General features: G+C 39.1%; 4 protein-coding genes across 4 annotated transcripts in view; all 4 read right to left on the minus strand.

The window, feature by feature from the left end:
- The window catches only part of LOC135608047 (putative disease resistance protein At3g14460), a 3,322-nt gene extending 1,013 nt beyond the window's left edge, over positions 1-2,309 (minus strand). The window contains exon 1 of the mRNA XM_065100463.1: positions 1-2,309. This exon is cut by the window's left edge and continues 1,013 nt beyond it. Coding sequence (XP_064956535.1) covers positions 1-2,284 — 2,284 coding nt within the window. The 5' untranslated portion in view covers positions 2,285-2,309.
- Positions 2,310-6,990: 4,681 nt separating this feature from the next.
- On the minus strand, positions 6,991-9,282 carry LOC135607597 (putative disease resistance protein RGA1). Its single transcript, XM_065099548.1, has one exon. The coding sequence runs from the start codon at positions 9,280-9,282 to the stop codon at positions 7,111-7,113; it is 2,172 nt and encodes a 723-aa protein (XP_064955620.1). The 3' UTR covers positions 6,991-7,110.
- A 6,999-nt stretch (positions 9,283-16,281) lies between these two features.
- LOC135608048 (putative disease resistance protein At3g14460) lies at positions 16,282-21,768 on the minus strand. Its single transcript, XM_065100464.1, has 2 exons — positions 17,115-21,768; positions 16,282-16,620 (listed from the first exon to the last, which is right to left on the minus strand). The coding sequence occupies exons 1-2, from the start codon at positions 21,766-21,768 to the stop codon at positions 16,517-16,519; spliced, it is 4,758 nt and encodes a 1,585-aa protein (XP_064956536.1). The 3' UTR covers positions 16,282-16,516.
- A 59-nt stretch (positions 21,769-21,827) lies between these two features.
- LOC103975156 (putative disease resistance protein RGA1) lies at positions 21,828-24,055 on the minus strand. Its single transcript, XM_009390065.3, has one exon. The coding sequence runs from the start codon at positions 23,952-23,954 to the stop codon at positions 21,828-21,830; it is 2,127 nt and encodes a 708-aa protein (XP_009388340.2). The 5' UTR covers positions 23,955-24,055.

Below are 24,055 nucleotides of genomic sequence, written 5' to 3' on the forward strand. Positions count from 1 at the left end.
CCAGATTTCTTAGATTTGGACATTGACTTATTTCCACTGATGAAAGAGAAGCAGTTACACAACTGCCGCCTCCATGGATTCCTTCCCGTAACCCTGCAACTTCTGTCAATCCGACTTCATCTAAACTTAATGTTTCAAGTGGAGGGAGGGGAGGCATCCTCTTAAGCCTCGGGCACCGTACAATTTCAAGTTCTCGCAAGCAGGGAAACAGCTGTCCGCCATTAGCCCAAGACCACTCTTCCCATTGTGGCATGTCCCTAAACTTGAGCACCTCCAAGCTAGGAAAACACTTGCCTTGGTCTCTCGAACCAAAGAATCCATAGCCCACCTTCTTCACTGCTGGCATTCTCTCGATGCGAAGAACCTTGAGACTCGGCAGTTGTCCAAGACTCGGGAGTTCCTCCAATGTCACCATGTCCATCAGCTCGACCTTTTCAAGACTAAATTCTGAAAAACATGCGGTCAGACTGCTGCTACTTCCATCAGTTCCTTCACATAACCCTGGAACTTCTGTCAATCCTATTTCAAATAATCTTAATGTTTTAAGCGGAGAAGGGAGGGGAGTCAACTTCTTAAGCCTCGGGCATTGTACAATTCCAAGTTCTCTCAAGCAGGGAAACAGTTCTCGGCCATCAGCCCAAGACCACTCTTCCCATTCTGGCATGTCCGTGAACGTGAGCTCCTCCAAGCTAGGAAAACAATGGTCTCTAGAACCAAAGAATTCATAGCCCACCTTCTTCACTGCTGGCATTTTTTTTATGTGAATAACCTTGAGACGCGGCAGTTGTCCAAGACAAGGGAGTCTCTCACATTCTGGGATGTCCATCAGCTCGACCTTTTCAAGACTATATATTTTCAATTCTGAAACGGTCATACTGCTGCTACTTCCATCGATTTCTTCCCATGATCCTGGAACTTCTGTCAACCCGACTTGCCATAACGAGAGTGATTCAAGTGAAGGAGGGAGGGGAGGCATCCTCTTAAGCCTCGGGCATATTTCAATTCCAAGATTTCGCAAGCAGGGAAACAGCTCTCGGCCATCAGCCCAAGACCACTCTTCCCATTTTGGCATGCCGCTGAACCTGAGCTCCTCCAAGCAAGGAAAACACTTGCCTTGATCTCTATAACCAAAGAACCCGTGGCCCACCTTCGTCACTGCTGACATTCCCTCGATGTGAAGAACCTTAAGACACGACAGTTGTCCAAGACAAGGGAGTTCCTCCAATGCCACCATGTTCTCCAGCACTAGCTCTTCCAGATTAGGCAAGAACTTGCTCTCTGTACTTAATCCATGACTTATTTGTTTCACTGCAGGCATTCCCTTCACGTAAAGTTTCTTGAGATTCGGTAGCTGTCCAATATATGAAAGATCCTTCCATGCTTTGCAGTTTATCAATCTAAGAGTTCTCAGATTCGCTAACAATTGTGCCTGCAGCCAACTGGGTGATCTGACACCAATGTACCCTACGATCATCAAACGTTGGAGAGCCTGATGTGGTTGGAGACCTTCAAGTACCTCCTCCGACCCAACTAATTCGTTGCCGTCCAAACTGGAGCCATCATCCGATGTCCATTCTAAGGCCAGTGCACCAAGGTACTGTTTGTTGTTCAGATTAGCCTTGTTTGCTTCTTGTTGACTCTCAACGTTCTCAAGGCTGGTAATTCGAAGTTCTCCATGAAGATATTTCAGACTGCCTAATTGGGCAACCTCGTGTCCCTTATCCTTGAGTACTTTAAATGAACACAGTCCTTGAAGAGAAGTCAGCTTCCCAACATCATTTATCTCGGAAATTATTTTGTCTTCTGCATTAAGATGCATCAAGTTGATCAACTTACTCATGCCGTGCGGGAAACTCTGTAGTTCACAGCCCCACAGATCCAGTACTCGCAAATTGTAAAGACCACATAACGACTCCGGCAGCCTCCTAAAGTAGAAGTTGTGAGATATGTCAAGATAGCGGAGGTGTATCGAGCCACCAATTGTCTCAGGCAACTCCCGCAAGCCACACCTCTGTAATATCAACACTCGAATGTTTTTTAATCTTTCAAACTGGAGGAACAAAGAGCCCTCGACTCCAATGTCATGCCAATGACTTTTATAATTGATCATGAGGGTCCGTAATTTCTCATAACAGGAGAACTCCATTAACTTAGTTTTATCGGTTAATGTTGCTGACAGATGACGAATCGTATTAGGGATCTCTTTCGACTCATCATCATCGATCATGCAAAACTCCCCCTCTGAAATAAACTGAGCAAGATCATGTATCAGGTCATGCATCATATATTCCCATCCCACAGGACCTTCCTGAAAGATGTTGGAATTAAACTTGTTCAAGTATCATAAAGAGATTCATTTCATCAAAAGAGGTTCATTGCATCAAGAGGGAGATTCAATACATCAAGAAGAAAAAATGGATTAAAAGTCTATGGAAGGACAAGTCAAATTGGTTATTGGTTCTTGAAAGGGTTTCTTGAAAGAGAATGATTCATCTTGAATACAATTAATATAATGTATCTTTGGGAACTATATAAACCCCATATGTTGGGTCATGAGTCAATAGAGTTTCTGAAATTGTAAAAGTGTTTTTCTTGAGAGAAATATAGAAGATAGAAAGCTTGTCCTACTCTTCCTCTATTTGATAACTCTATCCCCTCTTCCTATCAACATCAACATTTGGTATCAGAGCATAGGTTAAGCTATGACTTCTTCCTCAAGTGCCATCCAACTCCAGATCCCCAGATTGACAAAAGAAAATTATGATATATGGTGCATCCAAATGAAGGTTCTTCTAGGCTCCCAAGATGTATGGGAGTTTGTAGAAGATGGATTTGCTGAACCAAGTCCAGCAGAAGAAGGAGCAATGAATGCAGAAGGAAGAAAACAACTCAAAGAAAGAAGGAAGAAGGAGAAAAAGGCTTTGTTCACAATCTACCAAGGCCTTGATGATACAATGTTCGAGATCATCGCTCCAGCAAATACTTCAAAGGAAGCTTGGGAAATGCTTCAAAGAGCATTCGGTGGTGTTGATAAGGTAAAGAAACTTCGTCTACAAGTTTTACGAGCCGAGTTTGAGAAATTACAACAAGGTACTTCTGAAACCATTTCTGATTACTTCTCAAAAATCATTTCTATTGTTCATCAAATGAGACGAAATGGTGAACAAGTAAATGATCAGAGAGTAATAGAAAAAATATTGAGATCTCTAGATCCGAAATTTGATTTTATTGCTGTTGCGATCGAAGAATCTAAAGACTTGGAAAAAATGTCTTTAGAAGAACTTATGGGTTCCCTTCAAGTTCATGAACAAAGGATTACAAAAAGAGGAGAAGACAAAACTATGGAGCAAGCATTACAAACAAAGCTTACTCTTGAAAATAAACGAGAATCAAATTCTCAAAGAGGAAGAGGACGAGGACAAAGAGGAAGAGGAGGCAGAAATCAGACCAATCAAGAATCTCCAAACAGTGAAGATGTTGGAGAAAATTATAGCCAAAGAGGCCGAGGTTATGGTCGAGGACGTGGCCGAGGCCGTGGACGTGGCAGAAACTCTAAAAGGTCTGAAATACAATGCTATGTTTGCAAAAGGTATGGACATTACTCTTATGAATGTTATTATAATCCTAACAATCAAGGTGATAAGGCAAATTTTGTTGAGGAAGAAAAGAAGGAAAATCAAGTTTTGCTAATGAGTTATGAAAATTTGAAAAATGATCAGTCTATGACATGGTATCTAGATACAGGAGCCTCAAATCACATGTGTGGCATCAAAGAGCTATTTTCAGAAATGGATACAAGTTATTCCGGGAATATTACATTTGGTGATTTGTCTCAAAGACCAGTAAGAGGCAAAGGTAAAATTCTCCTTGAACTTAATAATGGCAAGGAATTATGCATTTCAGATGTTTATTATGTTCCTGATATGAAAAATAATATTCTAAGCTTGGGACAATTACTTGAAAAAGGTTATGATATTGAGATGAAAGATATGACTCTCTCAATTCGTGACAAGAATAAAACATTGATATCACATGTGAAAATGGCAAGGAATAGAATGTTTCCTCTGCATTTGAGTATTTTTGATCAATCAAATTGTTTTAAAGCTGATATTGAGGATATTTCTACACTTTGGCATCTTAGATATGCTCATTTAAATTTTGAGGCTTTGAAACTTCTAGAAAAGTATAATATGGTGACAGGAATGCCAAAAATTGATCGCCCAGCAAAACTATGTGAAGTATGTGTCATGGGTAAACAAGAAAGAAAGCCTTTCAAAGTGAGAAGAACAAAAAGAGCATGGCATCAACTCGATCTGGTGCACTCGGATGTTTGTGGGCCTATCAATCCAGTAACACTTGGAGGAAGCAGGTATTTTCTTACATTTACTGATGATCATAGTGGCAAAACTTGGGTTTACATGTTAAAAGAAAAGAAAGAAGTTTTAAGCAAATTCAAAGAATTTAAGGATTTGGTTGAAAGACAAAGTTGTTGTAAGATTAAATGTTTAAGAACAGATAGAGGTGGTGAATATATATCAAATGAATTTGAAAGTTTTTGTAGAAATAATGGAATTCTACATCAATTCACCATGCCATACACACCTCAACAAAATGGTGTCTCGGAAAGAAAAAATAGGACTATCCTTAATATGGTCCGATGCATGTTAAAGGAAAGAAAAATTCCGAAAGAATTTTGGGGTGATGCTGTTGCTTGTGCAGTTTATTTGCTTAACAGGTTTCCGACAAAGCGAATTGGTAATGTTACACCAGAAGAAGCATGGAGCTTACAAAAACCAAGAGTTGATCACTTAAGGATTTTTGGAAGTGTTGCATTTGCCAAGATACCAGAAGAAAAGAGAACGAAATTGGAGGATAAAAGCCAGAAATGTATTTTGTTAGGTTATCCAGAGAATTCTAGTGGTTACAAACTCTACAATCCTATCACAAATAAAGTTGTGATGTCAAGAGATGTTGAGTTTGATGAACAACAGATTTGGAATTGGAAAAGTGATGAGCAGCATAAGAAAGCTGTAGTTTCAGAAGAAGATGATATAATACAAGCAAGCACCGAAGTTGCTTTGCCAGAATCATCACCTAGATCAGCTAGGTCACATGATTCAAGAAGTCCAATTATAAGAAGGACAAGACCAATTCAGGACCTATATGATGTGACTCGAAGGATTGATACTAACAATGATGAACTTTCTTTATTTTGTCTTTTTGCAGGATATGATCCATTAACCTTCGAAGAAGCTTATAGTGATGAAAAATGGCGACAAGCTATGAATGAAGAGATTCATGCAATTAACAAAAATAATACATGGGAATTTACTACACTTCCAAAAGACCACCAAGCTATCGGTGTTAGGTGGATCTTCAAAACAAAAAGAAATGCAAAAGGAGAGGTGGAGAAATACAAGGCCAGATTGGTTGCAAAGGGATATAAACAACAATATGGAATTGATTATGAAGAAGTATTTGCGCCAGTTGCTCGATTGGAGACAGTAAGATTACTTATCTCTCTAGCAGCTCAAATGAAATGGAAGATTTTACAAATGGATGTCAAATCAGCATTTCTTAATGGAGTTCTTGAAGAAGAGGTATATATTCAACAACCCCCTGGTTTTATTATTCAAGAACAAGAAGACAAAGTATACAAGTTAAAGAGAGCTCTTTATGGGCTTAAACAAGCCCCACGAGCATGGAATTCTCGAATAGATACTTATTTTATTCAAAATGGTTTTTCTAAATGTCCACATGAACATGCTCTCTATACAAAATCTAACTCTAATGGAGATATCTTGTTTGTATGCCTGTACGTAGATGATTTAATATTTACAGGCAATAGTAGTTCCATGATTAAAGATTTTAAGCACTCTATGAAAAAGGAGTTTGAGATGACCGACTTGGGCTTAATGACTTATTTCCTTGGTATCGAAGTTATCCAAGATAATGGAGGAATTTTTATCTCACAAGAAAATTATGCAAAGGAGGTTTTAAAGAAGTTTTCTATGGAAGATTGTCATCCTACAGATACACCTGTTGAATATGGCACCAAGTTGACCAAGGAAGGTGAAGGTAAATACATTAATCCAACTTATTATAAAAGTCTAGTTGGATGTTTAAGGTATTTGACATGCACTCGACCTGATATACTATTTGGAGTTGGTTTAATAAGTAGATTTATGGAAGTTCCAAAGACATCTCATTTAAATGTCGCTAAAAGAATTTTGCGATATATCAAAGGAACAATTGAGTATGGAATGTTCTATTCATCATCTAAAAAGTTGGAGCTCATTGGATATAGTGACAGTGATTGGGCCGGAAGCTACGATGATCGGAAAAGTACAACTGGATTTGTATTTTATTTTGGTGAAGCTACATTCACTTGGTCTTCAAAAAAGCAACGAATCGTTGCTCTATCAAGTTGTGAAGCAGAATATATAGCAGCTTCTTCTAGTGTTTGTCATGCAATATGGCTAAGAAGATTACTCCAAGAACTTCATATGCCACAAGAGAAGTCAACCAAGATTTATGTTGATAACAAATCAGCTATTGCCTTAGCCAAGAATCCAGTCTATCATGAAAGATCGAAGCATATCGATACAAGATTTCATTTCATAAGAGATCATATCAAAAATAAAGAAGTGGAGATACATCATGTCAAGACAAGTGAACAAGTGGCTGATATATTCACAAAACCTCTTAAATTTGAAATATTTCAACAACTTCGAAAGAAACTTGGCATGATAGATGGAACAAGTTTAAGGGGGGAGAATGTTGGAATTAAACTTGTTCAAGTATCATAAAGAGATTCATTTCATCAAAAGAGGTTCATTGCATCAAGAGGGAGATTCAATACATCAAGAAGAAAAAATGGATTAAAAGTCTATGGAAGGACAAGTCAAATTGGTTATTGGTTCTTGAAAGGGTTTCTTGAAAGAGAATGATTCATCTTGAATACAATTAATATAATGTATCTTTGGGAACTATATAAACCCCATATGTTGGGTCATGAGTCAATAGAGTTTCTGAAATTGTAAAAGTGTTTTTCTTGAGAGAAATATAGAAGATAGAAAGCTTGTCCTACTCTTCCTCTATTTGATAACTCTATCCCCTCTTCCTATCAACATCAACATATTTCAGACTGCCTAATTGGGCAACCTCGTGTCCCTTATCCTTGAGTACTTTAAATGAACACAGTCCTTGAAGAGAAGTCAGCTTCCCAACATCATTTATCTCGGAAATTATTTTGTCTTCTGCATTAAGATGCATCAAGTTGATCAACTTACTCATGCCGTGCGGGAAACTCTGTAGTTCACAGCCCCACAGATCCAGTACTCGCAAATTGTAAAGACCACATAACGACTCCGGCAGCCTCCTAAAGTAGAAGTTGTGAGATATGTCAAGATAGCGGAGGTGTATCGAGCCACCAATTGTCTCAGGCAACTCCCGCAAGCCACACCTCTGTAATATCAACACTCGAATGTTTTTTAATCTTTCAAACTGGAGGAACAAAGAGCCCTCGACTCCAATGTCATGCCAATGACTTTTATAATTGATCATGAGGGTCCGTAATTTCTCATAACAGGAGAACTCCATTAACTTAGTTTTATCGGTTAATGTTGCTGACAGATGACGAATCGTATTAGGGATCTCTTTCGACTCATCATCATCGATCATGCAAAACTCCCCCTCTGAAATAAACTGAGCAAGATCATGTATCAGGTCATGCATCATATATTCCCATCCCACAGGACCTTCCTGAAAGAAAGACCTATTCACTAAGTCAATGAAGTAGAGGCTTCTTGTATCCTCGATCGTCATATTGTTGTCTTGAGCAACGTAGCCTTCTGCCATCCAAAGCCGGACCAAGTCATCTCCTTCATAAAATCGATGATCTTTGGGGAACAGGGAACAAAAAACAAAGCACCGCTTAAGGTATGGGGGAAGACATTGATAGCTCAATTGTAGGACTGGCAGGACACCCTTTTCGTCATGCTGTAGTTGCCAGATTTCACTCCCTGCGATGTTTCTCCAGTGCTTCTCATTCATCTGCGGCTTCAACAACCCGCCTACCGTCCTTGCCGCAAGTGGCAACCCATTCAACCTGTAAGCGATCTTCTTTGCTATGGCCTCTAGCTGTGGACATTCACCGGCGTATTCGGAACCAAATGCACATTGCTTGAAAAATTCCCAATAGCTGGCGTCATCCAGACCATCTAGAGGGAACGGATTGCCAACCATGTCTGCAATCTTTTTAGAGCGAGTCGTAACCAAAATCTTGCTTCCGGGTTCTCCGTGCTTCAATGGTGCACAAAATCTTTCCCATTTCAGGCTGTCCTCGCTCCACACATCGTCGAGGACAAGCAGGAACCTTTTTGAGGTCAACTTCTCCTTAACTACCACTTGAAGTGTATCAAAGTTATTGAGATCACACGTATTCCTGGTTAAGGATTCTATGATCTCTTTGGTAAGCCTCTCCACGTTGAAGTTGTCGGATACACAGACCCAGACCTTAAGCTGAAAACAGTCCTGCACCCTCGCGTGGTTGTACGCTTGCTGAGCAAGAGTAGTCTTTCCGACCCCTCCGATCCCAACAATAGTTAAGGTTGAGATGCTACTGTTGCTAGATCCGGATCCGTCGGCAGATTGCATCAACAGTCCCAGAAGTTGATTCAGCTGTTCCTCTCGTCCGAATACTTGAGTTTCTATGGGTGAGGAAGTGGTGGTTCGTTCCACTACTGACGTTATCATCTGTTTCTCATCAGCATCTAATGTATCAATGAGATCCTCGATGCAAGTAGTGATTGTATCTAACTTCATCTGAGTTTTCCTCACTCTATTCACATCATCTCTACCGAAGAAGCGACTGATAACTGCAGGTACCGAAATTTTCATCTTTTTCCAAGGAGGGAGACCGGAAGAAGAAGATGATTGGTTACTTGTCTCATCCCCAAGAGCTCCTTGTTGTTCGATCTGTTGCTTCAGAACCCGGAACTGGATCTCATCAAGCAAGTCGTCAGCGTCATAACCAGCGTCCTTCAGTTCCATCACCAATTCCTTCAATCGCCTTTTCGTGTCTTCATCTTTAATCCACATGTTCTCGACTCTGCCGATGATGTTCTTAGTCCCGGGAAGAGTAGTCTTCAGCTTGAGGAGGTCAGCTCCGACTCCGGGGTCCTCCAACAATAGTCCGATCGCACGGTCGTTGATCTTTTCCATCAAGCTCCCGATAAAGGACGATCCGAGAGATCCCAAGGTTACTAGCATCCACGACATCGCAGTGCAGGGCTGATCCTTCTTTCTCCAAGCACAAAGGTTAGAGGATTCTCAGAGTAGATGGATATTTTCAGCTGCAACGACTTCTCCTCCTCGAGAAGAGGCCTTCGACCGGGCGATTGGCGGCATCGATTATTGGAGGCTGCACGTCCCACGCACATGAGGAGGGTGCAGCATCAATTATTGGAACCAATTTTCCACGACTTTGGTTTTCTGGGAGCGTGAGTTCGACCGGTTGTAGGACTTTCGAGGATGAGAAAGCAATTCCATCGAATTTTCTTCTGTCCACTTTAGCCATCTCACTATCAAGAATCAGATGCATGATATGGTAACAAGTTTTATTTGTAAGAGTCGTTTTCCGATCGAAGACACAATAATTAGTTTTATTTGCTGAAATTAAACTCAACTTATAGAAAATTATCTCATTGATGTTTATTATGATAATTTAATGTATCTTACTATTTGGCGTTGGTACAGAGTCGAAAATAAAATAAATATTCACTAAAATATATGGTACACTCTGAATGAATATCATTTTAGGATGTAATAAAACAATTTGCATGTAAATTACAACTTCAGAGGGATCAATATAAATTATTAGATTATTTCTCTTACAAAAATTATTTTTCATTATCTCATACCAAGTGTATCATATATTTTTTCCCATATACTATCTATTCTTTTATAAAATATGAAAATACCTTTGATATTGACCTAGCCCTATAAAGAAAATAGTTGGGTCAATAGTGGTTAAAACGAAAAAAAAAAGTCAGTTCAAAGTAAATCGATTCTTTTTTTTTCTCTCTCTTCTGATGAATCAATTTGTCGATATCTCTCTTTCTCCAAACCTTATTAAGTCAATTTTATCTTTTTCTTTTTATCTTAATTTTTGCCTTCTATATATCTGTACGTGTAAACTATCTTAATGAAAAGACCCCCACAAGGAATCCTTTTGAAGTCCTCTTTACAAAAAGTATTTATAAAATATTTATTATAATAATTTAATATATGATACTATTTGGTATTTTTGTAGAGTTAAAAATAAAATAAATGATTACTCAAATAGATGATACACTCTAAATGCTTTTTAGGATGTAGAAAAATGATTTATATGCAAGTTTAAACTTCCGAGGGATGAATATAAATTTTTAATATGAATTATTGGATAAGTTCTCTAAAAAACTACTTTTCCTTATCTTAATAAAGTGTCTCATGTTTTCTTTTTCTCATATAACATTTTTTTTTATAAAATACAAATAACCTCGATACGTCTTACAAAGAAAATGACTTAGGTAAATAATCGTTAAATTAGAAAAATAATTAATTTAAAGTTAATCGATTTGATGCGATTTCTCATTCTCCACACCCTAACGATAAAAATTTTTCTTCTTAATCATATCAATTTTGTCTTTGTCTTTATATCTCTAGGTGCATACCCGAAAGAAACTCTCCTGAGGCTCTCTCGATGAGATATGCCCCATGAGAAACCCTTTAGGTTTTCATGTTGTTTCTTACAATCTTATACCGGTCCCTTTCTAATGCTTTTTGAAGCACTTCAAATAATATTTTTATCGAAAATATAATTTTTTCTTATAAGTATTTTTGTTCAATAGATATTTCAAATTTAAAATTTTTAGGATTTGATATATTCTCCGATGAAGGCTTAATTTAGAATTACATTGATTGTTTAGATGATAAAAAAAAATTCCGGAAATGTACATAATGAAACTCTACCTTCCAATATATCTTTCTAGCCATTTGTTTGTGAAAAAAAGTAAATATTTTTGTTAGCTTGCTTGATGTGAAAAACAGAAAATTTGTTGTTTGGTTAGAAATGAAAAAAATTGGGGTTACAATGATTGCTTAGGATGGAAAACTTATGTAATTGAAATTATTTTTTATTTCAAAATATTGAGAATGGACTATGAAGTGAATTTTGACCACTTTTTTGTTCATTTAAATTAGGAATTAATAATTATTTGATTCAATTTGAGACTGATATTAGTAAATTATTGGGTTTTGGGTCAATTAGTGTTCTATTTTCCTCTACATTTTACTTTGACAATGTTTTCCTTTGAGGCTAGATGAATTTTTTTTTAAAAAATAGGGTCTCAACTACACAGATTTTCCACAAGATTATATTGATTTGTTTAAAATCAAGAAAATCTTATTTAAAATTAGAGTAAATCAAGCCTTTTTTTTACTAACTCACCCTCCAATCACCTTTAAACTTTGAGAATCAGTTAAGTGAAATTTGATCACATTTTTTCTTTTTTATTTATTTAAAATGTGAATCGACAGTTATTTGATCCCACTTAAGGTTGAAATTGTTTTTTTTGTTGTCAAATAATGCTTTGTTTACTCTTTTTCCCTCAAAGACCTTGTACTTTATATTGATATCCAATAAATCTTGATGATTTTTCTAAAAAAAAACTTGAGTTACACTGATTTTTTTTTTACAGGGTTAACATTATTTCTGGTCCTTTATTAGAAAGCAACATAACCCTATACATAATAGTATAACTCATGTATCAAAAAAAATATTTTTTTTCATGTTAGAAAGCAATATAAACACGTCTTGTAAACATTTATCTGAAATCAATTGTTATGTTCATGTTATGTATTTTTTTAATAATAAATGGTATAAGCAAAAATATTTGTTATACAAATACTTAAATGCAAAGTATGATGGAATAGAAAAGTGTGTCGAATTATTATACATTGCATAATTGAGCATTGAGTCAAATCAAAAGCTCAATCTTGTTTTCCTGTAATCCTCCAAGCTATTACTGATGTGAGATCTCTACGGGTAGTCCTTTAGATTGTGATCAGAATGCTGACAATGTTGTGGTGGTGGTTGTGGATGGTTACAAGCCTTCTTTGCAGGTCCCCTACCATGAAAAGGAGAACTCGTTTCTTTTATGATCACATATGGTGTAGACTAAAAGGTGAGCCTCAGATCTTTTCTTTTATGATCTGTTGACCAATTCTGCGTAAGTTGATAACTCAAGAATGGCCACTCGTTTTACAATAAAGAGACGTAGGCCTTCGGTTCTTTAGTATTAGGTACATCAAAATATTCTCAAAATGCTCACATCAAACTGTCGTTCCTCTATAAACCACGGTGCAGAATATTATGATCATGTGAAAACATGACGTCGACACTCATGCTTACCATGATCAAAGCCCACGTCCGACTCAACGAGTCATGATGACCTAACATTATTAAAGTTATTTCAATATTTTGTACAATATGATTTAGTTTCAAATTTCTATAGATTACTAATACCAAAAAAAATTATCATATCCCAAAAAGCTTTCCAATCTACAATTATTAAAAGTTACTAACAAATTAATATAGTATCACTCTTAGGAAAGCAATAAGCACTAAGAGGGGGTGAATTAGTGCAGCCGTAAAAACTACGTCGGTTCAAAAAATCTTCGTACGATAAAAGTCGTTTACGTTGAAAACCAATTTCGAAAAGTTAATAACATGGAAGCATAAGGAAGCATAGTGACTATCTAAGTAGTTTGCAATATGTAAATGGCAAAAATAAAATGCAAACCAGAGAAAACGACAGTTTATAGTGGTTCGGTCAATCGTGACCTACATCCACTCCTCCGATTCCTCTTCCGTCGAGGCTACCGGCATCCACTAACGATCTTCCTTTACTAGGCGAAGATCAACCTCCTTCTTACACCCCTCTTCTCCTTTTATCGGGTTTAGGAGATAACACTTACAAGCACTCACTCTTCTCTTAAGCTATTCTAACACTTAGACTCAAAGAACACTTAGACTCAAAGAGGAGGATTCTAAAGAGATTATAGTAGAGTTTTCTCACTTTTAAATGCTATGTGCTTGTATGCTTTAACCAGGGTTGAGAGAGGTATTTATAAGCTTCAAGTTGATTCAAACTTGGAGCCTAAAAACATCTCATCTTGGGTTCCCCGGGCATGGGTGGTACCACTGCCCAGTGTCAGTTTGGCAGACACTATCATGGGCGGTACCACCGCCTAGCACCCTGCCAAGGGCGGTACAACAGTCCAAACTAGCGATACCACCGCCTGACATAGTCTCAAAGACTATGCCATGACGGTGAGAATTCTTAGGGTACTGTTTGGGCTTCTTATTGGGCCCAACACAGTTCTTACATGGGCCTAGCTGGCCCTTAATTAGGTTGGCTTAAATCCAAGCCCAATTATGTGCTGACTACGATTCCTAAGACATGTTCTAAGCTAAATATGTCTGTTAGTCTTGGTTCTTTTTACGAGCTTCCGACGATCTTCCGACGATCTCTCGGCAATGTTCTGGCAGACTCTTGGCAAGCTCCTAGACTTCACGACGATCTTCTTGGCAAGTTCTGACGAGTTTCTTGGCAAGCTCTGTGACTTCTCGGCTAGTTTTGCTAGAACTTTCAACGAACGTTCAGACTTCCGACGAACTCTCGAACTCCCAACGATATCGCGTCCTTAACTCCGGGACTTCATTTTGCTTCATGCCTAGCTCTCATAATTAATCCTGCACATGTAAAAACACACTTTGATCTAGACAATTAATACTAAGCATTAATCAAGTTGTTTGACATGTCATTGGTCCCTCGACGTTTTGTCCGATTCTTCGACGCATCGTCCTCTCTTGCGGCCTATTGCCCAATCGGTAAGTTGACTCCACAACTCTGATATCCTTGGCGCAATATCCACTCTTCTTGGCCCGATGCCCGAATCCATGGCCCGAAGCCTTCTGTCGATACGTTGATCGATCCACCGGTCCAATGCCTAATCTTCTGATATGTTCCTCCAGCTCAACGTGATTTTTTTTGCTTTAATTGTCTTATCCTGATCAAAGCATCCTGCGTCACTCAAAACACAGATTAAAACGTTAATACTTATCGATTGGTTTCAACAATCACTATATAAAATTAATATCACTATCTTCGTGGTTAAGTTTAAAGTCTTAGTTACAACATTCGTTTTTTTGACACTTAATTGTCATCGTTAATAGAGATAAAATTTATCTTAAGAAATAGTATTGAAAACGAAGATTATTTTTTATTGTGAGATTATTATTGTCAAGAGTGAATTTGTTGTTTAGGATGAAGTCAAAATGATTTATGTGAAGTCAGAAGTCAGACTCAAATGCATGGGTGTGGATCTTTTGCAAAATTATTCTTACCTCTTAGATGATAAAAGAAATTTAGTTGAAGATATTTGACATATCTTTATGTGACTTGATTTTTTTTTATAATGTATGTATATAGAAAAAGGAATGAGACTACTAATTGACCGACCACATATATTATATTGTATAGAAATATATATATTTTTAGAGAGAAGAGTAGCTCTCTCAGCTAATTAATTTTTTATGCAGTTCTATAGAGCTCTTCTTCTAATTCTACAGTTTAACTAATAAATTGTACTTTTAGAACAAAGAAGTAGACTATTTGGTGTCAGTTTGGATCTTTTATGATTAATGAACAAGTTCAAATAATTGAAAGATTGGTGGGTAGATTTCGTATACTTTATGAACAAGATGCAAATCACCTAATTAAGGGTGATGCATAAAATAAAGGTCAATGTCTCTCTTTTTTTTTTATTACAACTATTTTTGTATTCTAAAAAATATTTTTTACCATACAAGCGTATGCTCCATATGACTTGTACGTTATAATGCCAATGATTAATATGGTTAATACCTTATGATCATCCTTACTTCTTTTGTCTCGATGGAGGACACAACTTTAGGGCCCATCCAAACCACAAGTAAGTAGCTTCATTTGTGGAGATATCTGCTAAAATAAAAATAAAAATTAAGGGTTATCAGCCCCATGTGGTATGACTTTAAGAGGCTGAGTTTAGATGCAAAATCCATCTCGAGGAACAAAAGGAGGTAAATGGGATTGACAAGATGCCCCTAAATCTCCATTCAAATGACCATGAGATAAGTTATGTCAGCCTGCTACCTCCTCCTCTCACAATGCAGATGATAATTTCATTATGATTTTTGACATGATATATTATGTTCATTGAAAAGTTATATTGTGTCAACTGATACAGTGCTATTGTATCAACTTCATAATTAATCAATTAGAGATAGCTTAAAATCATGTTGCATGTTCTGAAATGTACCACATTAATAAAGAATCTGATTCTTAAGAACAAAAGCCAAATTCTTATAATCTGAAATGTACCACATTAATAAAGAATTTGATTCTTAGGAACAAAAGACACTCTTATGGGGACCTACTTAATGTTTATGGCAATAATTCTGTAATTAAAATAATTATATTATCAACCAAAGAATCTTCATTTGGTACATGGGAAAATTCATTGTTCTTGCTTCTGATTACTATGATGTTTTTACTTGCGTGACACGTTTTTTATGTTTGTTGAGGATCCTAATACCTATTTTTTCACGGGAAATGCAATAAAATGTTACAAAAGCAAGAAGAATTTATCAATTCATATGTTTCCTTAGTATTATAAGTTTGTGGTTTTTTTGGCCAACACATTACTTTATTACTTTAAGTTTATGCGCCTACTCTTATCATGCGAATATGTGTTCATAATTGGACTAAAACATTATGTGTGATTTGTTTTATGTTTATCTTTTTCGTTTTAGAAATTTATAAAATAATCTTTTCATCATCTGTCAGTGGATGAAGTGCAAAGTAGTGAATGACATTTAAATTCTAAAGGATAAAGGAAATATGCTGAACGATATATATAGTTACATTTTGTTACCTCTTATAACACTTGAAGAAATATGTCAAAACATCTAACTTTCAATAATTCTTGCGTATTATTTTAAAAATAAATATAAATATATAGAATGACGTATATGATGCTAACATATAAACTTTGACGTCAGTTCTATCACTTGTGCATGATCCACTCATCAATCATGTCTCTGATCTCAACAAAGACAGTTTCTACATATTGCTGTAAAACAATTATATTTAGTAGAAAGCTTGCATTGGTCGAACGTAACAAAGTAATAAATTATTCTACAGAAATATAAGATAAAAAATATAAACAAATAAATTTCATATAACATTTATTACACATTTCAATTTATAATCAATCCATTCACAACACATACAACAAATTCAATAACTCCTTAAAAGTTCATAATATTGAAGTCCAAATAGCACATCAAATTCAATAACTTCTTAAAAGTTCATAATATTGATGTCTAAATAGCACATATACAAAGTAATCTAAATGTGCAATACTGTTACTCGGACAATTCTTCTTCTTCTTCTTCTTCTAAATCAGACAATTCTACTTCTTCTTCTTCTTCTTCTTCTTCTGAATCATATCTAGAGCTACTCCTTTTATCTGAAAATTAAAAAAAAATTATATGAGCAAAGAAAACATTGTAACTCATATATAGACAAAATTTACAATAGTTAAGTATTTTTTTAAATAAGAAATTTTTAAACATTCAATGCATGCGTTCTAAAATATACATAAATATCAATTTTTTATACATATATAATTTACAAAACTTAAAGTTTATATGTATTTTAAATGCTAAATAAAATGCTTATTATACTTTTTCTTAAAAGCAACATATATTTAAATATATTTTCATAATAAAAGCGTAATACAAGTAAAATCATTATAGTATAAAGAATTGCCAATAACTAGTCATAAAAAACATAAATATAGTGAAATAAATTGTGCCTTTTACAATTAAACCCTTTCTAAGTCTTGTATTTAGTTTTATGTTCTTGGATAACAAAATCTAGCTATTACAGAGTGGTCTCTGAGACCACTCTGTAGTAGCCAATGGTATCGATGCGGAGAAGCAATGGTTGGATGTGATGTACCTTCATGTATCTCCAATTGGTCAACAGGCAAAAATCGACCCGAGCTCTTCATCTCGTCCAAATGCTTTTTCAGCTGCTCACTCAGCATCGGATGGCAGCCAATGAAAATTAGATTCCTGAGGGACGTCGGCAGCCCCTTCTCAGGTATCGCCTGAATCTCCGGACATCCAATTATTGTTAAAAGCCGGAGGGAGGAAAGGGTATGCAACTCTCTCGGTAGCGATTGTAGATTCTCGCAATTGAAGAATTCTAGCGATCTGAGAGCTGTGAGGCTTCGCAACAACTGCTCCTCCTCATCAGACATCGTCGCTCGAGGAAAGTTTGAGATTGTGAGAGCACGGACGGATGGAAGTGTCCTTCTTAAGAGCGATAGTTTGAACAGGGCTGTGTCGTCGATGCATAATTCAGTTACCGACGAACCCTCCACTTGCTCATTCCCTTCATTCAGCAACAGCTTGGGACATAGTTTGATGGTCAATTCTCTGAGGGATTCCAGAACTCGCAACCCGTCTATTGATCTCAACTCACTACACTTCCAAATCTTCAGATATTCAAGTCGTTTCAGGTGAAGCAGCGACGTTTCTGGAAGAGATTCTATGGACGGGCAGTCGCCTATTTCCAAACGAGTGAGTGAGGTCAAGTTGTGCAGGCAGCCCAGTAGCAATTTTCCCAGATTCCCACAGTCAGACAGCACTAGTTCCTTGATCGAGGGTGGGAGGCAGATGTTAATGTCCCCATCTCGCGTCATGCTCAAGAGCTTCGGGCAACTGCGGATTGACAACTTCTCAAGGGAGGTGAGTTCTTTAAACTCCTTCACCGGCAGCCACACGAGTTCAGCGCATTCCAATATCGCAATGTCACGGATATTTAGGAAGCTGTGTGAGAGCAACCCTTCTTCCAGATTTCTTAGATTTGGACATTGACTTATTTCCAATGATGAACGAGAAGCAGTTATACAATTGCCGCCTCCATGGATTCCTTCCCGTAACCCTGCAACTTCTGTCAATCCGACTTCATCTAAACTTAATGTTTCAAGTGGAGGGAGGGGAGGCATCCTCTTAAGCCTCGGGCACCGTACAATTTCAAGTTCTCGCAAGCAGGGAAACAGCTGTCCGCCATTAGCCCAAGACCACTCTTCCCATTGTGGCATGTCCCTAAACTTGAGCACCTCCAAGCTAGGAAAACACTTGCCTTGGTCTCTCGAACCAAAGAATCCATAGCCCACCTTCTTCACTGCTGGCATTCTCTCGATGCGAAGAACCTTGAGACTCGGCAGTTGTCCAAGACTCGGGAGTTCCTCCAATGTCACCATGTCCATCAGCTCGACCTTTTCAAGACTAAATTCTGAAAAACATGCGGTCAGACTGCTGCTACTTCCATCAGTTCCTTCACATAACCCTGGAACTTCTGTCAATCCAATTTCAAATAATCTTAATGTTTTAAGCGGAGAAGGGAGGGGAGTCAACTTCTTAAGCCTCGGGCATTGTACAATTCCAAGTTCTCGCAAGCAGGGAAACAGTTGTCGGCCATCAGCCCAAGACCACTCTTCCCATTCTGGCATGTCCGTGAACGTGAGCTCCTCCAAGCTAGGAAAACAATGGTCTCTAGAACCAAAGAATTCATAGCCCACCTTCTTCACTGCTGGCATTTTCTCGATGCGAATAACCTTGAGACGCGGCAGTGGTCCAAGACAAGGGAGTCTCTCACATTCCGGGATGTCCATCAGCTCGACCTTTTCAAGACTATATATTTTCAATTCTGAAACGGTCATACTGCTGCTACTTCCATCGATTTCTTCCCATAATATTGGAACTTCTGTCAACCCGACTTGCCGTAACGACAGTGATTCAAGTGAAGGAGGGAGGGGAGGCATCCTCTTAAGCCTTGGGCATATTTCAATTCCAAGATTTCGCAAGCAGGGAAACAGCTCTCGGCCATCAGCCCAAGACCACTCTTCCCATTTTGGCATGCCGCTGAACCTGAGCTCCTCCAAGGAAGGAAAACACTTGCCTTGATCTCTACAACCAAAGAACTCGTGGCCTACCTTCGTCACTGCTGACATTCCCTCGATGTGAAGAACCTTAAGACACGACAGTTGTCCAAGACAAGGGAGTTCCTCACAAGCTGAAATGTCCTCAAGACGTACCTTTTCTAGCCTAGGAAACCAATACTTGTCGATGTGATTAAAGAATCCATGTCCAATCTCTTTCACTGCTGGCATTCTTTCGATGCGAAGAAACTTGAGACTCGGCAGATGTCCAAGACTCGGGAGTTCCTCCAATGCCACCATGTCCATCAGCTCGACCTTTTCAAGATTAAATTCTGAAAAACATGCGGTCATACTGCTGCTACTTCCATCAGTTCCTTCACATAACCCTGGAACTTCTGTCAATCCAACTCCAGATGATCTTAATGTTTTAAGCGAAGAAGGGAGGGGAGGCAACTTCTTAAGCCTCGGGCATTGTACAATTCCAAGTTCTCGCAAGCAGGGAAACAGTTCTCGGCCATCAGCCCAAGACCACTCTTCCCATTCTGGCATGTCCGTGACCGTGAGCTCCTCCAAGCTAGGAAAACAATGGTCTCTAGAACCAAAGAATTCATAGCCCACCTTCTTCACTTCTGGCATTTTCTCGATGCGAATAACCTTGAGACGCGGCAGTTGTCCAAGACAAGGGAGTCTCTCACATTCCGGGATGTCCATCAGCTCGACCTTTTCAAGACTATATATTTTCAATTCTGAAACGGTCATACTGCTGCTACTTCCATCGATTTCTTCCCATAATATTGGAACTTCTGTCAACCCGACTTGCCATAACGACAGTGATTCAAGTGAAGGAGGGAGGGGAGGCATCCTCTTAAGCCTCGGGCATATTTCAATTCCAAGATTTCGCAAGCAGGGAAACAGCTCTCGGCCATCAGCCCAAGACCACTCTTCCCATTTTGGCATGCTGCTGAAGCTGAGCTCCTCCAAGCAAGGAAAACACTTGCCTTGATCTCTATAACCAAAGAACCCGTGGCCCACCTTCGTCATTGTTGACATTTGATCGATGCGAAGAACCTTAAGACACGGCAGTTGTCCAAGACTCGGGAGTTCCTCCAATGCCACCATGTTCTCCAGCACTAGCTCTTCCAGATTAGACAAGAACTTGCTCTCTGTACTTAATCCATGACTTATTTGTTTCACTGCAGGCATTCCCTTCACGTAAAGTTTCTTGAGATTCGGTAGCTGTCCAATACATGAAATATCCTCCCATGCTTTGCAGTTGTATAGATCAAGAGTTATCAGGTTCGCTAACAATTGTGTCTGCAGCCAACTGGGTGATCTGACACCAATGTACCCTCTGATCGTCAAACGTTTGAGAGCCTGATGTGGTTGGAGACCTTCGAGTACCTCCTCCGACACAACTAATTCATTGCCGTCCAAACTGAAGCCATCATCCGATGTCCATTGTAAGGCCAGTGCATCAAGGTACTGTTTGTTGTTCAGATTAGCCTTGCTTGCTTCTTGTTTATTCTCAACGTTCTCGAGGTTGGTAATTCGAAGTTGTCCATGAAGTTGTTTCAGACTGCCTAATTGGGCAACCTCGTGTCCCTGATCCTTGAGTACTTTAAATGAACACAGTCCTTGAAGAGAAGTCAGCTTCCCAACATCATTTATCTTGAAAATTATTTTGTCTTCTGCATTAAGATGCATCAAGTTGATCAACTTACTCATGCCATGCGGGAAACTCTGTAGTTCACAGCCCCACAGATTCAGGACTCGCAAATTGTAAAGACCACATAATGACTCCGGCAGCCTCCTAAAGTAAAAGTTGTGGGATATGTCAAGGTAGCGGAGGTGTATCGAGCCACCAATTGTCTCAGGCAACTCCAACAAACCACAACTCTGCAATATCAACACTCGAATGTTTTTTAATCTTTCAAACTGGAGGAACAAAGAGCTCTCGACATACCAACGAATTTTATAATTGATCATGAGTGTCCGTAATTTTTCATAACAGTAAAACTCTGATAACTTAGTTTCATCGATTACTGTTACTGACAGATGACGAGTCGTATTAGGGATCTCTTTCCACTCATCATCATCGATCCCGCAAAACTCCCCCTCTGAAATAAATTGAGCAAGATCACGTATGAGATCATGCATCACATATTTCGATCCCACAGGAGCTTCCTGAAAGAAAGACCTGTTCACTAAGTCGAGGAAGTAGCGGCTTCCCGTATCCTCCATCGTCATATTGTTGTTTTGAGCAACGTAGCCTTCTGCCATCCAAAGCCGGATCAAGTCTCGTTCATCAAACTGACGATCTTTGAGGAAGAGGGAACAGAAAACAAAACACCGCTTTAGGTGTGAGGGAAGACATTGATAGCTCAATTGTAGGACAGGCAGGACACCCTCTTCGTTTTGCGGTAGTTGCCAGATTTCACTTTCTGCGATGTTTCTCCAGTCCTTCTCATTCATCCCCTCCTTCAACAACCCGCCTACCATCCTTGCCGCAAGTGGCAACCCCTTCAACCTGCTAACGATCTTCTTTGCTATGTCTTCTAGCTGTGGACATTCACCGGCGTATTCGGAACCAAATGCACATTTCTTGAACAATTTCCAATAGCTGGCCTCATCCAGAACTCCTAGAGGGATCGGATTGCCAACCATTTCTGCAATCTTTCTAGAGCGAGTTGTAACCAAAATCTTGCTTCCTGGTACTCCGGACCTCAATGGTGCACAAAATCTATCCCAGTCCCGGCTGTTCTCGTTCCACACATCAGTTCTTGAAGAGAAGTCAGCTTCCCAACATTATTTATCTCCGAAATTATTTCGTCTTCTGCATTAATATGCATCAAGCTGATCAACTTGCTCATGCCGTGCGGTAAATTCTGTAGTTTACATTTCAACAGATTCAGCACTCGCAAATTGTAAAGACCACATAATGACTCCGGCAACCTCCTAATGTAACGGTTGTAGGATATGTCAAGGTAGCGGAGGTGTATCAAGCCACCAATTGTCTCAGGCAACTCCCGCAAGCGACAGTTCTTCAATATCAACACTCGAATGTTTTTAAATTTTTCAAACTGAATGAACAAAGGGCTCTTGACTCCAAAGCCAAACCAAATACTTTTGGAATTGATCATGAGGGTCCGCAATTTATCATAACAGGAGAGCTCCATTAACTTAGTTCCATCGGTTAATGTTGCTGATAGATGACGAGTTGTATTAGGGATCTCTTTCGACTCATCATCATCGATCCTGCAAAACTCTCCCTTTGAAATTAACTGAGCAAGATCGTGTATCAAATCATGCATCACATATGTCGATCCCCAAGGAGCTTCCTGAAAGAAAGACCTATTCACTAAGTCAAGGAAGTAGCGGCTTCCTGTATCCTCCATCGTCATATTTTTGTCTTGAGCAACGTAGCCTTCTGCCATCCAAAGCCGGACCAAGTGCTCTCCATCAAACCGATGATCTTTGGGGAACAGGGAACAAAAAACAAAGCACCGCTTTAGGTGCGGGGGAAGACATTGATAGCTCAATTGTAGGACTGGCAGGACACCCTCTTCGTTTTGCGGTAGTTGCCATATTTCACTCTCTGCGATGATTCTCCAGTGCTTCTCATTCATATCCGCATTCAACAACCCGCCTACCGTCCTTGCCGCAAGTGGCAACCCCTTCAACCTGCCAACGATCATCCCTGCAATGGCTTCTAGCTGTGGAAATTCACCGGCGTCTTCGGAACCAAATGCACATTTTTTGAACAATTTCCAATAGCTGGCTTCATCCAGACCATATAGAGGGATCGGATTGCCAACCATTTCTGCAATCTTTCTAGAGCGAGTTGTAACCAAAATCTTGCTTCCTGGTACTCCGGACCTCAATGGTGCACAAAATCTTTCCCATTTCAGGCTGTCCTCGTTCCACACATCGTCGAGGACAAGCAGGAACCTTTTTGAGGTCAAATCCTCCTTAACAACCACTTGAACTGTATCAAAGTTGTTGAGATCAGGCTTAATCCGGGTGAAGGATTCTATGATCTCTTTTGTAAGCCTCTCCACGTTGAAGTCGTCGGATACACAGACCCAGACCTTATGATGAAAATAGTCCTTCACCTTCTCGTGGTGGTAGGCATGCTGAGCAAGAGTAGTCTTTCCGACCCCGCCGATCCCAACAATAGTCAAGGTAGAGATGCTACTGTTGCTGGATCCGGATCCATCGGCAGATTTCATCAACTGTTCCAGAAGGTGATTCAGCTGTTGCTCTCGTCCGAATACTTGAGTTTCTATCGGAAAGGAAGTGGTGGTTCGAGGCACTACTGACGTTATCATCTGTTTCTCATCATCATGTAAGTTATCAATGAAATGCTGGATCTCAGTAGTGTATTCATCTAACTTACTCTGAATTTCCCTCACTCTATCCACATCATCTTCTCTACCGAAGAAGCGACCGACACGTTCATAAATGTTTCTATTTATCCTCGGAGGGAGATCAGAAGAAAAAGATGATTGGTTACTTGCCTCATACCCCTGAGCTCCTTGTTGCTCGATCTGTTGCTTCAGAACCCGGAACTGGATCTCATCAAGCAAGTCGTCAGCGTCATAAACAGTGTCCTTCAGTTTCATCAGCAATTCCTTCAATCGCTTTTTCGTGCCTTCATCTTTAATCCACATGTTCTCGACTTCGCCGATGGTGCGCTCGGTCATCAAAAGAGTGTCCTTCAGCTTGTGGAGGTCAGCGACTCCGGGATCCTCCGAAACTCTTTCGATCACATAGTCGGTGATCTTATCTGTCACGCTCTCGATGAGGGACGATCCGAACGATCCCAAGCCTGCTAGTATCCACGAAGACATCGCAGTGCAGGGCTGATCCTTCTTTCTCTAAGCACAAAGGGCGGAGGATTCTCAGAGTAGAAGGATATTTGCAGCTACGTCGACTTCTCCTCAAGAAGCAA

Source organism: Musa acuminata, chromosome BXJ2-3, assembly GCF_036884655.1.
Source record: "Musa acuminata AAA Group cultivar baxijiao chromosome BXJ2-3, Cavendish_Baxijiao_AAA, whole genome shotgun sequence".
In the NCBI taxonomy this organism is placed as follows: Eukaryota; Viridiplantae; Streptophyta; class Magnoliopsida; order Zingiberales; family Musaceae; genus Musa; species Musa acuminata.

Coding starts and splice junctions, on each gene's coding strand:
- LOC135607597 (XM_065099548.1), bottom strand. CDS start 9,282: ATGTCGTGGATGCTAGTAACCTTGGGATCTCTCGGATCGTCCTTTATC.
- LOC135608048 (XM_065100464.1), bottom strand. CDS start 21,768: ATGGTTGGCAATCCGATCCCTCTAGGAGTTCTGGATGAGGCCAGCTAT. Junction 16,621..17,114: donor CCAATTGGAGATACATGAAG/GTACATCACATC, acceptor TTTAATTTTCAG/ATAAAAGGAGTAGCTCTAGA.
- LOC103975156 (XM_009390065.3), bottom strand. CDS start 23,954: ATGTCTTCGTGGATACTAGCAGGCTTGGGATCGTTCGGATCGTCCCTC.